We start from the raw sequence: 16,846 nt of genomic DNA on the forward strand, positions 1-16,846 counted from the left end.
TTAGGGTATGATAAATGATGAATCATTCAAAATTTGTAAGGTTTTTTTTATACAAACCAACTGGTGACACATAATAATCTTGACATAGTGGTTGAATAAATGATCCCAAAATTCGACCAGCAGCTACTTCATCTCTGGTTGTTCTAAAGCCGACGGTATTTTTTTACAGAAATTATTTTTGTTTACTAATATGACCATAAACGTTTGTTGTGATGACTTCACAACCTTGTAGCAACCTAACCCTGTTTCAGAAGCCTAACCGTAAGAAGTATAGCACGGTACAATTGCAGCTTCGGCTAGTCGTTGCCCACATAAATATTCTTAATCAAAGTCATACTTCACGTTTTACTTTGTATTAATCTTGTTTGCAATATTCATAGATGATGAGTTTGTATGAATGGTACTTCAACTTGGTGTGGTAAAAAGTTATATCGACATATTTATGGTCTGTTTATTAATGGTATTCTTGACTTTGGGAATACAATTTAGGGAAAAGAAAATACAAGTCAGAAGAAAAATGACTTTCAAGGGCACACAAACACATGTGTGTTCTTGATTTAAATGTGATGACACATACATTAATATCGATTTCAGGTAAACTATAGAAGTATATTGATTTACTAGAATAAAGATGTAAAATAACATTTTACAACCGTCATCACCCCTACAGCCGTTTATGGTTTTCTACAATCTCTTGGGTGTAATGTCTGACAACCTGCCCTGTGACTTATATTACAGGTTCAGTCAAACAGTGCAACTCTATTTACTATGTTGTTATAACGGTAGAGAAGACCGAGAAATCTTCTAGTATTGAGGCAATAGAAAAAGACATGATCCGACATCAGAAAGCAGTAACGTTAAAAAGACATAAAATATTATTTAATGAATTAACAAATGGAAGTCATTATTGTGTTTTCATATTCTAATTCAAATAATGAGATATATTTTCCCAAATCCTTATAAATCAGAGATGACAATTTGCTAATTTGGCATGCAAGAGAATTCGGTACAACAAATCTCGAAAAGATAAGAGAATATTAAAATAGGCAGGAGTTTAAAAAAAATAAATAGCTAAGATCAAGAGCAATTATTATCAAGTAATCGGGTAAATTGACATTGATGCCATATCCGAGTTTTCCAATTCGTAAATCAAAATTAAGATGGGACCAAATCAAGAATGAGTCATTGGAGGACAATGAGAATATGAAAAAAAAGAAATTATTAATACATAAACAGGAGTTTTAAATTTAAATCACATTTGTACATTTATGTTGGCAGGTAGCACACAATTCCGACATTTTTCTTTTTCTCTGATTATGAATTAGCAATATAAGGGAAGGTCTTTATCTGTAACATTATGACTTTACAATGAAATTGCTACAGAAACTTTTTCCACGGAGGAAGAGCTGTGAATTTTTTTTTTTTTTTTTTGAAGAATGTGGCCAGTATTTTGTCCAAAAAAAGTTTTTGATCAGTATCTGGAGTGAAAAAATATTCTGGCCCGTTTAATGTTTACCCGTGGTTAATACAATCTTGCAATAAAAATACGTAACCTTTAATCGTTAAGAGTCCTACATATTATCAAAAACATCAAGTACATGTAGGCATTTTGAAAATTGTATATATATATTTTTTTTTTTTTTACTTTTCGTTTATCTATTTTTACCCTACTGATACACCTGGTTCATGCTCCCAGTTTTTAGTGGAGTCTGAGTTACTCATTTGCTTTTGTTTCTTTGTACGTGTTATTTTGGATTTTTTGTTTATTGCGTTCTTCCGATTACCGCTAAAATATTGGTCAGACATCAAAAGTAGTTAATCCATGGTAACAGAAAATTACATTTTTTTTTCAAAATCACTTTAAAAAATATATATTAACACAAAGACAGTCACATTTAAGACCAAAATCTCCTAAATGTGGACAGGTGCATGAAATCTTGGATTGGGTTAAAATATTTTTATAAAGCCTTACAGATCCCCTTTTAATGTAAAGTAAAAAAATGAACTGAAACAACAAACAAACACACCACAAAATTCACTCAATAATACATCCAATTCTCTCTATGAAATATCTCAACATGCATGTATATCATATACACAAAATGAGATATACACTAAAGGAATGCTTGCAGTGACAGAAAGCTAGCTTAAACAATAGGCTCTCGAAGAGCCTGAATCGCTCAATTTGCCCTATTAACTAAGTAAGTAAATGTATCATGCTATATTACCATGTTTTACAAAAAAATGCTGAAAAAGGGCATATACTGACGAATGCTGTAAGTCCAACTGAGCACCTAACACTTTTTACAGAATGCATTTTTAAGAAACGATCCATCTATATTTACATATGCACTACCAAAATCACTGACGACAACACAGATAAAACGTTCGTATGCTTCATTCTTGTTAGCTAAAAATAATTAAATGTTAAATTCATAAAATCTCTCATAATTCTGAAGTTTTCGTAAGTCAGAGCCGTCAATACATGTAGTGTATAAATCACAATAAAATCAATATATGTTTATTATATACAATACCAACACTTCCATTCCTTTGTAATTGTCGAACAAACCTGTGAAAATTGGAATGAAAAATCGCAAAAAAATATAAAATACGTATATGCGTTAAAAAAATATGTAGCCAATCGTGGAATTCATACTCTTAGATATTATCCAATTAAATTCGACATTTTAAGAACAACAAATTGTTATTTAAGATGCGTTTCAACAACCTGTTCAATCCGAAATAATTATATGATATACCAGACAATGGCTTGGAAAGTTTTACTGTATTTGTATGAAAAAAAATTTAATATAGTTGTTTTCTTCACATTCGAAGTTTGACAACATTCGAAACAAGCTTATACTCTTTTATGATCGTCCTATTGTTGGTCTATGAGAGATAACTACATTTCAAAGTTTGAGTAAGAAAAAAACCAACGGATTATCAAGAAAAGGACCAAACTTTAAATTGACAGTGCTTTGCATGATATTAGAATTAAAAGAAGAAGAATTATATTTTATCACAAGTAATTGTTTCAGCTCAAATTACTACAATTTAAACCTGCTGCAAGCGCATTTTTACATCAACGCTCAATATCCTAACACAAACATTAAATAATTTGATAAGGAAAATATGGAATGTAGTAAAGTAAATATGAAGCGCTAAAGATAATTCTCCAATGGTACGGTTCACTTGTAAATGTGTGTGTTAACTTAAAATCAGTCAAAGATTAAACTTGACCGTCGAATATCTTTTACAAAAGTATTATGTGTCACATGAACCTCATCCCAAAAATGATTTTGTTTCACTCGATTCAACCATGCCTCTACTTTAGGCCACATTTTGAAATTAAAGTTGGTCCAGTCAAGTAAACTAATTACTACAGCAACACAAATGTCTGCTATAGTACTCCGTGGTCCAGTGAGATATTTGTTTGTTACTAAGTAACGACTCTCTATAAGCTCTAAAATTTTCGTTACTTCCTGTAATCCGCGTTCAACAAATGCTTCGTTGGCGTCACGTGGTTTCAAACTGTAGTGGTCTAGGAATTCTGGATAAATGTACGAGAATCCAATTATTCTGAAAAGTGAAAAAAATACTCTTCTCTATAATTTGAAATTGAAGCAGATAACAAGTTACACCAGTGACCGTATACAGACTTCTTTTATAGTAAAACATGTCGATTAAAACATACGTTTCTGTATCTCTAAACTAAAAAAAACAACTGTTGATACTAGCACCTTGTCTCAAGTATTTATAAGTTTATTAGTCGCCGAAAGCTTGCACTGAAACTCTCAAAAATGTTTTAGAAATATTTTAACACAAATACATGTACATCGTCTCAACAAATTAATCCGATTCACAAAATACCCCCTTTCACCTACATGAATCTTTTGTATGAATCGCAAGTATTTATTGGCATCCTTAAAAAGTGAATGTCCATGATTCTTTATTGATCATTTCATCAAAAAGAGCTCGCAAACCATTCTGAACAATTCGTAAGGCGTCGTTAATTAATTACATCATTCTACATAACGAATGGCATCGCCTCTTATGGATACATGAAACAAATACCCCGAGTATATGAAAATGTACATGTATCTATGAAATATTTACCTATATACTTCAGAAAAGCACCAAGAGATAATAGACTCTGTGAGCATCTGTTGGTGTACACTTAAACCATATCCTGAGTAGTTTGTGTACTTCATTGCTAAATATCGTAGAACAGGAGGTCTGAAAGTGTATTTATTTTAATCAAGTTATAAAACCTTAACATCAGGAAATTGAATTGGAGTAGTGTTTATTAAAGCGATTTGATTAATAGGCAAAGACAAAAATAAAAAACCTATGTAAGGAGATCAATCTACAACATAATTTCCAAAAGTCGAAAAAACTAGAATTACAGGCCAAAATCAATCGAGAAACTCGAAAAGAGAGCAAGGTCCATGGTACATCTGGATGACAACCGTCTCTACATCTGGATGGCAACCGTCTCTACATCTGGATGGCAACCGTCTCTACATCTGGATGACAAACGTCTCAGCTTTTTCTTAAAATAGCTGTTAGATTGTTTGATCAGATTGGACATGTGAACCCACTTGATGAAAAATAACACATAATATTAGACGACAGGGTAATGATTTTGGACTACAGTAATTTTTTTAAGAAAAGATTTTTAAGTGTCAGTCCTTGTTAGAATCAGGCAGTAGGTGAAACATAGTATGAAAACAAAAACGACCATTTCGATAGTGTAATTTAATTATTTGCACCATCAGAATCAAGGAAAACAGACAATATTTTCCGTAACATTTGAGTTACGATTTCATTGAAATGCACTGGAAGTGAACATTTCAAGGGCAGATATCACTGTCAAAAATCTCATTTTTCTAAGATTCTAATGAAAAATTTCTGAGCAAAACTGGTGATGCAGAGATCAAATAATAGTATTTTCAAATAGTGAAAGTATCCTTGAGTAAGATTATTGTCAGATTGGTGGGGTTTTGATATGCATGTCTCTGATTTTTTCCCATTTGCGTGATTCTTACAAACACTTACGCTTAATAGAAGTTAATAACCTCATTTTGCTTGATTATATATTTTCCTCTTGAAATAAGTAAGTAATAAGTCAGTGTTTATTATAGTAACTTGTACATGATTATCAGATTCAATAATACAATTAGAAAATAGTACTCCTGCCGCCCAGCCTGGTGCATACAAAAGTCTCGAATTATTTTCAAATTTATTTCAAAATAACAAAAGGTCACGTTCAAAAGCGTCAAGAAAATAAATCAAATTATATAAAACATCTAACCATGAATAGAAAAATAGATACAGCTACTCGTCTATCAATGTCATTAACAACGATTTTAGATACTTTTTGGTATTTTTATGGAAAAATGAAAAAAAAAATAGAAAGTTCTGCGTTAAGACCGGATAATCATACCTAGAAAATTAGAAATTTTGATGACGGTAATTCGACTAAAAACACGGTTTAAGAGTCATATTTTGTCTTAGAAAAAATAAATAACTATACAGGTATCTTTCTACACACATACTGAATGCATTTGCAAAGTTTCAGTGAAATGTGACAAGTACTTTTTTAAATATTTGATTTTTAAATATAGGGTAACCAAGTTGCGCGAGCAAAAAAGTGACAATATTCTACCATACTTAAATGCATTAAATATTTGCAAAGAACTTTTTCTGATTTTTCAAATAAAAAATCAATCACAACTCGTTTTTTAACAATATTAATAAAGAGATAGTTTTAAAAGTAATCATTTTCTGAAAAATTGGTCTATTTTTAAAAATTTATTTCTGACATGCCTCCCCCTTTTTCTTGATCACATGTCAAAAATCCTAAATCTTTAAATTTTCACAAAAGGTGATATCTTTGGCTTTAAATTTGTAAATACAGTGTTTTCACATTAAAACATGACCAGCAAAAAAAGTACTCAATAATGGATTTTCCATGTTGCCATAGGGGAATGCTTATATGGCCTTAACCGCAGTAATGAATGTGAGTTTTTCCTCATTTCTAACCTAATTTTTGCTCAAATCTACACAAAAGTTGATTTCAAGTACTGATTACCACCATATTTAGGTAAATATAAAATTCACAGCACTATGAGGAACAGGGGTAATTTCTGCGTAGGACTAATTTTGCGTACGTTCCAAATGCTCATTGGTTGAATTGGTGGTCTGTAACCTTAAGTGATAATCATATAATTCTTTCAAGGGTTATTAAGAAAGAGGAAAAATCCTGAAGACACAACAAGAATAGATTAATAATACAAATTATGTTAGACTGCAAACAAAATGAGAGTATTAAGCACTTGAAACAAATTAAGCAACTTCCCGAACATAAAGTAACAGATAGACAACTCTCTCTTGACCGTTTTTCTTAACATATTCGCTTGTCGTACAATATATAATGTCACAATGTCATTATAAAAACTGCAGTTCACTAGAAAATAGAGTTCGCTCTCTATTTGGTCATGGTAATTTAACATAACCTACATATTGTTACTTCAGGCATCTCACCTATTTAATGGCCAGGTTATACTCTACATGTAAATAATAAAATTCAACATTTAAATTGTGCAGTTGACGAACTCTCGTTTTTCTGGAATGTTAAGTTCGACATATTCTTCTAAATCAAAGTCTGTCTTGAATGTACTGTATTGTATTAAATTGTAAGTTAAAAATTACACAAAGTATGACTGGTATCGTTCTCAACAGAAGGTGACAAAATGAATAAGTTCAGTAATAAAGGAAAGTGGTTGTCGAATTCTTCCATAAAAGGAGGTCACATCTTCAACATATATATTAACAATGTACTTAGTTAAATAATAGTATTGGTTGGATACCTTACATAATTTAGATACCCTGTAAAGATTGGTCGGCGGAGTCAAGCGGCTACTTAAACATGCTTACAATGTTGTTGATACAGGTTTAACAGTTCATTTTCCTTGAACATTTTCGTAGTAAACGCGTATACATTCTTCTCTTATAATGATAAATCCACATGTAACAAAAGCTGTAGTTCAACATACATGAAAAGCTAATTTATCATTATTCACCTTAACTGAAAAGTATATACATAGAATTTCGTTACCACATATCGTTTGATCAACATAATAAATATGTTCTTGGTGTTTATCTTACCCTTCGAATACTACGACATCACCATCCACTAGTACGGGTACCTCTTGGTGTGGCTGCTGTTTGAACACATCTGGTAATGAGGATCTTTTAGACAAATCGACCTCGTGAAGAACATGGGGTATCTCATGCTTAAAATAAGCATAAAATTACTTTTGTGTAAAATGTATTAACCAAACTCAACTGCGTACACACTCATACAGCACGGATTGTACATGACATGACCAAAAACCGGAATTAGAAATTTTAAAAATGGGGATCCTTCTATGATCTTAATAAACCTACATTTGTACAAGACTGTAAAAAGAACATTATCTCCCCCTTTTTATTTCACTGGAGTGCAACTCTAGTACTTGACTTGTGCTTTAAAATCATTTATTATAGGCATATCTGTAAACTTTACAATATGGGTATGAGCAGAGCAGGACGTGTGGAATTTTTAGATATATTACAGTGAGCAGCTCAGAAAATAGTTGAACTTAATGGCCTTTTAATTAGTAGAAGAAAAAGTAGAAGATCATGTAGTATGTGTGGGATTACCGCGGGCGAAATGAGGTTAGCGGCAGAAGAGAGCGGGGATATTCCAGAAGAAGCGAAAAGTAGAAATCTGATATTCTTCGCAATTTACGACGATTTGTAGGAATAATTACCTACAAATCTTGGTAGGCTTAACTTTAAGACTGTGGTAACGGAGAATATCCTACTCGGCTTTACACGATAATCAAATAATACCATTACTTGGGTCAGACAATATTTTGTTTGTGTGTTGAAACTATTTTTTTTTAAATTTTAACTAAGCATAGCATTCTGTTTGGAAACTTTCTAAATATCGTTTGGTTGCAGCAAAACAAGAGGAACAACTACGTGATTTGGAGGTATGATGAAATTTGAAACCAGAGGCTCACGTGAGCCTGTATCGCTCACCTGGTTTAATTACTTGCTAAATATTTCATATAATTTTGCGTAAATTTACAAGGAATTTTCCTTAGATGAAGATTTTCTTGCAATTTAAAGCATTGGTAAACAGGAATTATTGCATGGGACAGGTTGGAAAGGGGACATAATGCATAGTTTGCAACCCCAACATACTAAAATCCGGAACCAGGCCTTTAAAAATGCAGAAATTGCCATTGTTTTGCGGAATCCATGCAATTTCTGCAAAACACAGCGTTTCTTAGCCTCCAACATGATTACTTTGCTAAAAAACTAATCTTATTAAACTAGGCATTTCACATCCAGTTTTGTATGGAAATATAGTTTACAAGGCACATAAATGCAAACAATGTCCATCAAATCTTAAGAATTATTTAAATAGACTGATTCATAAAGGATATAAATTCGACATTGTTGTCAGATCATCAAATCTTGTCTTTGTAGGAAAAAATATTGATACTCTTATTAGATCATTACATTATAACTTAATCATTCATATTTTAGCATTTTAGTCATTGCACAACTTCTTGCTAGACCAACATAGTCTATGATGTTGCAGTTCTAAATCCTTTGGAAGTTTTGTAACTGATATTTTTTGTGTTGGGAGGCTTGAAGATTTGTCATCCTTATTTGTGTCCTGAGCTTGCTTTCAGTAACTGCGAGCATTCCTTGTTTATACCTCATTTGTTTGTCTTCTATGTTATTGTTAATAATTGTTGAGGTACTTTTCTAATGAATTGGATGTATTTCAGGTTGATTTTTACTGTGTGTCTAACTTTGTATTTATTTTAGCCTTTGACCGTATAGAGGGGGAGGGTTTGGATCCAACAAAACTAGTTTAACCCCGCTGCATATTGTTTGCGCCTGTCCCAAGGCAGGAAATATAGTCACTGGCATGTAGTTGTCTTTTTTTAAAACATTTTAGTTTCTTACCATAAATGATAAACTGATATAGTATTGAGGAAGGGCCGGACCTTTTTCGGGATGCTGGGATCAGAGGTTTTTAAGCTCAGGATTTCGGGATTTCTGAGAATTAAGCCCGGGATTTCGGGAAATAAATCCACCGGGAATCGGGATTTTAGCAGTTTTTAAGTTCCTTTGTTGTTCGGGATTTCGGGATTTAGTAAAAATAAAGTCGGATTCCGGGATCAGACCCCCTCCAGCCCCCCCCCCCCTCAGTATTGTGTTCACTGATTTATCCACTTTGTTTTTATTGGGGCAATTTAGAGCTTGCTACATGGAGGAAATTTCCCACTTGTTGAAGATCATGTGGCGACCTCTAGATGTATATTTTCTCGAGCGGAAACTTTGGTTAAGTTAAGATCCACAGTGGCAGCCATTTTGAAATGGCAAAAGAATCACAAGCTTTCATCTCCTCATGCCAACGATCATTTGTTTCCAGTTTTGTTTCATTTGGTCAAGCGGTTTCCGAGAAAAAGATTTTTATATGTTTTTCTCTTGGGTCCAATGTTAAAGTAAGATCCTCGGTGGCGGCCATTTTGAATTTCCGATTGGCACCAAAATCACAAACTTACATCCCTTCATAAAAGTGAACATTTGTGTCAAGTTTTGTTTAATTTGGTCAAGCGGTTTCCGAGAAGAAGATTTTTACATGTTTTTCCTATAGGGTCCAATGTTAAACTAAGATCCTCGGTGGCGGCCATCTTGAATTTCTGATCGCCACCAAAATCACAAACTTTCATCCCCTCATATCAGTGAACATTTAATAGTGTCAAGTTTTGTTTAATTTGGTCAAGTGGTTTCCGAGAAGAAGATGTTTACATGTTTTTCCCATAGGGTCCAATGTTAAACTAAGATCCTCGGTGGCGGCCATTTTGAATTTCCGATTGGCACCAAAATCACAAACTTTCATTCGCTCATATCAGTGAACATTTGTGTCAAGTTTTGTTTAATTTGGTCAAGTGGTTTCCGAGAAGAAGATTTTTACATGTTTCTCCCATAGGGTCCAATGTTAAACTAAGATCCTCGGTGGCGGCCATCTTGAATTTCCGATCGGCACCAAAATCACAAACTTTCATCCCCTCATACCAGTGAACATTTGTGTCAAGTTTGGTTTTATTTGGCCCTGTGTTTTCAGAGAAGAAGATTGAAATGTAAAAGTTTACGGACGGACGACGGACGGACGACGGACGGACGGACGACGGACGCCAAGTGATGGCAAAAGCTCACATGGCCTTTGGCCAAGTGAGCTAAAAAGAAAAACGTATCATAAATCCGGAATGAGCACTTATTCATAACTAAAAAGACATGATATCTATTAAAAATCGTCATTTCAAGAACTGCCTTTTAAATTTAGAATTTGTAGACAGGATATCTATTAAAAATCGTCATTTCAAATACCACTTTTTTTTTTTTTTTTTTTTTATTTAAAAATGTCGATGCAATAAGCTGTTGTTTAGGACGTTTGCTTTCTGGCATAAAATCACAATTACATGTAATATTATCAAGATGTTGATTTAAACAGGCCAGTGAAAACCTGTCGTTTTGTGTACAAGGCTAGACGTTACCTGCTTTTTTATCTGAATTTTTTCTTCATCCTATACTTCTGTCTCTTGGTATGGCATTTATACCATTACCCATAATTGGATAACCAATTAGTATATAGAAAAGTATGGACGCAGACACAGAAAACTTCAAGTTAAGCTTCACCTGCTCTTGAATATGTACTATTTAATTCCGTAAAGTCAAATCAATAACAGACACATATAATCGAAACCAAAATATATTGTCTTAGACGAAAGGTCATTAGGGAGTTATTTTCAATATCTATTTTTAACTGCCATGAATGAATAAAAAAGGAGATTGTTATTCAATGCACAGTTGGTTTTTTTTATGAAAACTTTAAAAGGATGTTTCAGATGGTATAATTCTGTTCCAAGTTTAATAAAAGATCTTTAGAATTCAAATATATCAAATTTGTCCACGCCAATTCACACTTATCATAAGCCCTACAGAAAAGTACTTTACAAATGTAAATATTTCTATATCTTATTCAGGTTCTTCCTTTACTTTAGAATTTTAAACTTTTCTCATCGGTAGTTTATGTCAGAATTTCGTTCCATTATTTGACGTTAATATATAAATGGTTGATGGGTAGAATATATTGAGTTTAGACCATTCTCAAAATGTTTGAAATTCAGTATTTTAAAATTTAAAGTTACACAATTTTTTTTGCAAAAACGCCTAGTGCATTGTAGTTCTTACATGTATCCGACGTCACTACTTTATTCCACTATATGTTCCATTCGTACCAGTCAACAATCACGACAGCACATTTTAAAAAGACATATTGTGTACGCACTTATATAACAATGTCTTTTACGAAGAGTTTTCTATAATCCAAGGGACTTGTTAAGTGTGTTGTTAAGTGCATGTGAGCTTCTTTTCGCGAAAAGATTTTGAAACATCCATCTTCGTTCTGCCCGGCATTACTTCTCCAACATGCTTTAGTACACACGATTATGCAGTTTTTTTTTGTTTTTTTTGTTTTGTTTTTTTTTTAACTTTAATTAATCTTTAGGTCACTAGGAATTGGAGTATGCGCATTTAGTTGTCATAGAAGAAGGGTCGTTTGCCATAGAGCGCAGGAATTTGGTTTTCAGTTTCAACCGAGCCATGTAAAATGTCACGATGTAAACGCGGATGAACCATATATTTGTTTGTTTTTATTTGAAAAGTTAAAAAAATAGGACTTCATATCGTCAGTCCGTTTAAGTAAAGTCATTATGACATCGTCATCTACAATTAGCTTTTTCTACAATCAGTTTTTGCCACATGGAAACAAGATAACAGATTTAAATTTCTATAGGCTAGCCACAGGCTTCCGTTTCAGACAGAGTCTTGCCCCCTAAGTATTACCAGTCTGTGTAGTAATACTTAGGGAGCGAGGCTCTGCCTGAAACGGGGGCCTGTGAGGCTAGCTTACATAATTATGCGTTGCTCAAAGTGAATCTCATATACCAGTTAATTTAATGTTTTATATACATCTTCAATATGGGCAAAAAATATTCATGGACAACAAATAAACGTTTTCTTCTCAAAAAATACAAATTCACAATTGTATCTTTCATGCTTATGATGAATACTTTCAATCGTCTTACACTTATGAAAATGTACCGTATTACTACATTTAACTGTCTTTCTACTCGGTTTGGTTAAATTTGAATCATTTCCACCGAAGTGGTACAAATGTACCTTGTTCTTTAATTATCAATTTATACTTTATTAAAACGACGTCATTCGTCGCGCCTCTGTAAACAGTAGTTATTACATAATAAAAGCACTTGAAATGAATTGCATGAGCCTTCACTTAAATTAAACTCTCAATTTATAACTCGACAGCAACGAGACAAGGAAACTATACTCAAAATCCTTAATAAACGCTGATACACAAGTGATAATGTTCGTGTAATCGGGTTTCATTTCAATATGTCACCTTGTTAACACATCCTCTTGCATGTACTGTTTACAGATCCAAGGAGGATTCCGTGGGTTGGAACCTAAGTCCACCTACTTTTGTTCGAAAGTTTTTTTTATTGTATATAAAATATTGGAAAAAATGAGCAAACGATAGCAACCACCCTTTATAAACTTCTGGATTCGGCCCCCCCCACCCCCCCCAAAAAAAATCGCATCTGCCATAACTTAATTTAAGTGACTTTTATTTTGCTATTTGAACAACGTAAGTTGTCATTTCTTTTAACTAACATTTATTCAGAGAAAATATTTTACACAACTACAGACAAACTTTATTTCTTATCTTTCGAACTTTGTACTTTTTATATTGACATTTTTTTAATTTTTAGACATAGAAATATAGTATTTTCTCGTAATGACTATCCATTTCTATCATATTTCCTTTTTTTAAGCCAAAAATAAACAACAACAAAAAACAGAAAAAACACCTTTTTCAAAAAAGTACATTTCAAATGAGAATGGACTAATATCATTAAGTTGAGTACATACATGTATATATGTAATTATATTTCAAACAAAAAAAATCTACGGCGGCAGGTACACGTATGTTTTAATTCCTGAAAAAGCCGATCGCGCTTTCCCTTTTTTATCATTCTTTTTAAGTTAGAAAAAGTAAATTAATGAATTTCCCAATACTGTGGGCAACCCCAAAACTAGAAGTTTGAAAGATTTAAATGTTACTGTTTCAAGTCGCTAATATTGTTTACTTAGCGACTTCTTGCACTCGTAATTTCAGTACTTACATTTGCATATGATTTGCATAATTATCTATTCCTACTCCACATTAAGCTGCTGATCGGTGCCCTGTTTACCGTAATAGCTTCATAGTTCTAGCTTCATACGAGATCAAAATGTACCTCTTCAATATCATACACATGTGTTCTACGCGTGTTTTTACTTGTATGAGAACGGGAAGTTTACATTAAAAGATGAAATGATCGGTTAGCAGTGAACATTACCCAGTTTCCAATTCAGACACCGGGGCTCGTTACAATTGACTGTATTTTAATATTAACGTCTACACTTCGAACATATTATGCCAACCCAAAATCGACCTCGGGGTCGATTTCGAGTTGGCATATATATAATCCATATCAATTATAAACGTTACTTCTTTAGAGATACATGTATATCATGGAATTGCTTGTAAAAAATGCAGTTTTACTGAAATGGCTGGGGAAGACAACATAATATATGTTCACGATCCTGAAAACCCTCCATAATCTTACTGCTATACTTGACATCCGTTACGGATCTGTTCACAATCATATTGCACTTTCAATTCCATTTCGTCTCGACTTTGTTTATGACATTTTTGCCTTGATCACAGTTTTACATGTACATTGTCATCTTCCAGTCAGTTTCACTTTCGAGTTTAAAACGGATCCCTCATAGAGAAACATATTAATAATTCTCTACAAATAAATTAAATTCAGTATGTTTAAAGTTTTAAAATATTCTATCAAGTTGACCCTACCTGTAACAGATACAACCAAACGGCCCGACAAGGTGGCGAGATACGGATGATGTACAAATCCAGTGGACCTTTGTGGTGGCAAGGTGTAGCTACACGAAACGACCCAGTTTTATGCAGGTGACCACTGCTTCTTCCTGGACTTTCAAGTGAACCGTTCTCCATTAACTTTAAAACATTATACGAATACGAACAAAACTAATTTTAAGTTTTTATAGGGTAAAGTTGGTTTAGCCGTAGATCAATACAAAGACCTATCAAACTCAAAATTGAAATTTTAACTGAACGTAGAAGTTTAAATTATCCGAATCCGTGATCGTATTTACTTATTAATTCTAAATTCAGTTAAATGTTTTAAATGTTTGTTTCCAAAGCAGTTCTTAAGACCTTGGATTTATTGACAAATTATACATTTAAAGTTTGTAATTATATCGTTAAAGTTGGACGTTCAACGACGATTTTCTTAACTGTTATATTTGTTTATGTTCGGCTATTTTTTAAATCTAAATTAGAAGATACATTTCGTACATATACATTAAATACACGTTTTATTTTTATTTCTTGGGCGTTCTTACCACACACGGATATGCTTTTTAACTTGATTTTTTTTAATTTGAACTTTTTTTTTTAATCAGTTATTGCTTTATCATTGATTGATTGATTATGGTTTAACGTATTCAATCAATCAATCAATCATATGTAATTACCCAATATCTTTTGATTTATTTCAATAAATCGACATAATGCCTAAAACAGTTAATTCAATGATGGGCAAAACCCGTGCCATAAACTAGCTGTAAAAAGCCCTAAAATAAATGATGTGAAACTATGAATAATTCATAAGAAAAGAAAAATCGACCTAATGAATTAAAAAAAAACGAATAACATAGACCAAAAATACAACTACAACCACTGGACTACAAATGTGTGGCTATGGACAGGCACATTGATTATTTGGCGGAGTTAAATATGTTTATGAGCGCTAAACCCTTCCTCCGGCTTAGGACAGTGGTGGGAAAATACAACAGTAAAACGAAATAATAAAGTTAATTGGTGTTAAATGTATTAACAAGAGAGTCAGTATTTGCACCGATAAAACAGAATTCAAAGATTTAATAATGATACGGTGAAGATGACCCTTACAGATAAATTTATTCAAATAGTTTGCCAGACTTAAGGATTCTGTTAAAGCTATATTTATTACAGTACAATAAAAACTACAATGTAGGATGTGAAATCCACGTTTTGATTAAGTTCAAACTTCAGCATCAAATCTTTGTATTTATGAAAGAATTAGAAAAACAGATTAACTAATTTATGGTAACGAAAACTTTGACTTAATTTACCGGTAATGCAGAGAAGGGGGAAGTATAGTCGAAAAAAAGCCTATACCATGATATGGGAGTTGTAGATGGTTATAATTACGACCTGATGTTGTCTTTTTCGAAGTTGGATGAAATGATATTACTGACTTCATTACCCAGATGGAAGTATTCAGACGGATACGAGGGTTGGTAACCGTGCTGATAAGTGATTTCCATGTTACTACGGTAACAGTTTGCTCTTAAGACTAAAACTAGTCTTAGGATGTCTTAAGGATATATCTTAGTCTTAAGTGTCGCAAGTTAAGACATCTTTTTACTTTGATCCTAACTTAAGGATGTCTAATTAGCAGTCTTATGATCATCTTAAGTGACGATATTGAGTTAGGATATCCTAAATAAGTAAACAAAAATGACAGCTGCCTTTTTTTCATACATGAATGAGATATAGACAATAATTACAGAAGGAACCGAACTTTTAGGGACCGCAACAACCCATTTTATTACTTGGATTATACAGTATAGTACGTACATACTAGACTTATTCTTCAATTGGTTCCAAAGCTATATCGAATGTTCAAACAAGATATACAACTGCCCAATTTTTTTTCTGATCTCATTCACTATACTTTGATAGTTCGAATAACTAATTGCGTTTTAATACGAATTCCTGCCAAAATTTTATTTGTGGTGACATTTGTAATAGTGTTTCATAGCTTGCTAAACAATACGGCTTTATTCTTTTCGACCCCAATCTGAAGTCCTGTCTCGGTGAAATTTTGATTCCTTTTTAGACTATCATTGCAAAATGTGAATGCATAAATGTTTTTCATCGATTTGTCGTAAAATTTCATACACAGATCAAATCGAACAAGCTGGCCTTTTTGCGAATAGGACTTCTATAAATACTTATATGTAGACGTTACGTACGTTGTTGGTGTCACATTCGACTCAACTACACAGCCAAATGTGCCACATGATAATCATGTGGTAATCATATGACAATCCTATGATATTGAACATATGATAGTCATATGATTATCATATGATTCTCATATGGTAATTTTGGCTTAAAAAACATATAACAATCATATGTTTGTGAAAAAACATATGATTATCATATGATAATCATATGTATACCGAAACATATGATTATCATATGGTGCTCGATTTATATGATAAACATATGATGCAAACCATATGACACATGTGGCACATTTGCCTGTGTAGATCTGATTATGAAAACTGAAATGTTGCTATTAGAATATGGGGTTATCAAAGGCAATAGAGATATTAAAATGTTCGAAAATAATTGATGTTTAAGGATTATAATAATAAATCTTTGAAAGATACCAACAAATGCATAGAGTAATCACAATTCAATCGAACAGCTATTTTTATATGTGGACAATTAACATTAAGAAATGTTTGCTACAAATTCCACCAATAC

General features: G+C 32.7%; 1 protein-coding gene across 1 annotated transcript; it reads right to left on the minus strand.

Moving 5' to 3' along the window:
• Positions 1-864: 864 nt before the first annotated feature.
• On the minus strand, positions 865-14,401 carry LOC148617427 (glutathione S-transferase theta-1-like). The gene is made up of 4 exons (XM_088585028.1): positions 14,078-14,401; positions 7,174-7,301; positions 4,120-4,239; positions 865-3,582 (listed from the first exon to the last, which is right to left on the minus strand). The coding sequence occupies exons 1-4, from the start codon at positions 14,237-14,239 to the stop codon at positions 3,222-3,224; spliced, it is 771 nt and encodes a 256-aa protein (XP_088441154.1). The 5' UTR covers positions 14,240-14,401; the 3' UTR covers positions 865-3,221.
• Between the last annotated feature and the right edge of the window lie 2,445 nt (positions 14,402-16,846).

Source organism: Perna viridis, chromosome 5, assembly GCF_037379345.1.
Source record: "Perna viridis isolate PV_CMFRI_1.1 ecotype Kerala chromosome 5, ASM3737934v1, whole genome shotgun sequence".
NCBI lineage: Eukaryota > Metazoa > Mollusca > Bivalvia > Mytilida > Mytilidae > Perna > Perna viridis.

Excerpts from the sequence above, each read along its gene's own strand:
- LOC148617427 (XM_088585028.1), bottom strand. The coding sequence starts at position 14,239 with ATGGAGAACGGTTCACTTGAAAGTCCAGGAAGAAGCAGTGGTCACCTG. Across the intron at positions 7,302-14,077 it reads TTTGGTTGTATCTGTTACAG|CATGAGATACCCCATGTTCT; the intron begins GTAGGGTCAACT and ends GCTTATTTTAAG. Across the intron at positions 3,583-4,119 it reads TGCTTTTCTGAAGTATATAG|AATAATTGGATTCTCGTACA; the intron begins GTAAATATTTCA and ends TTCACTTTTCAG.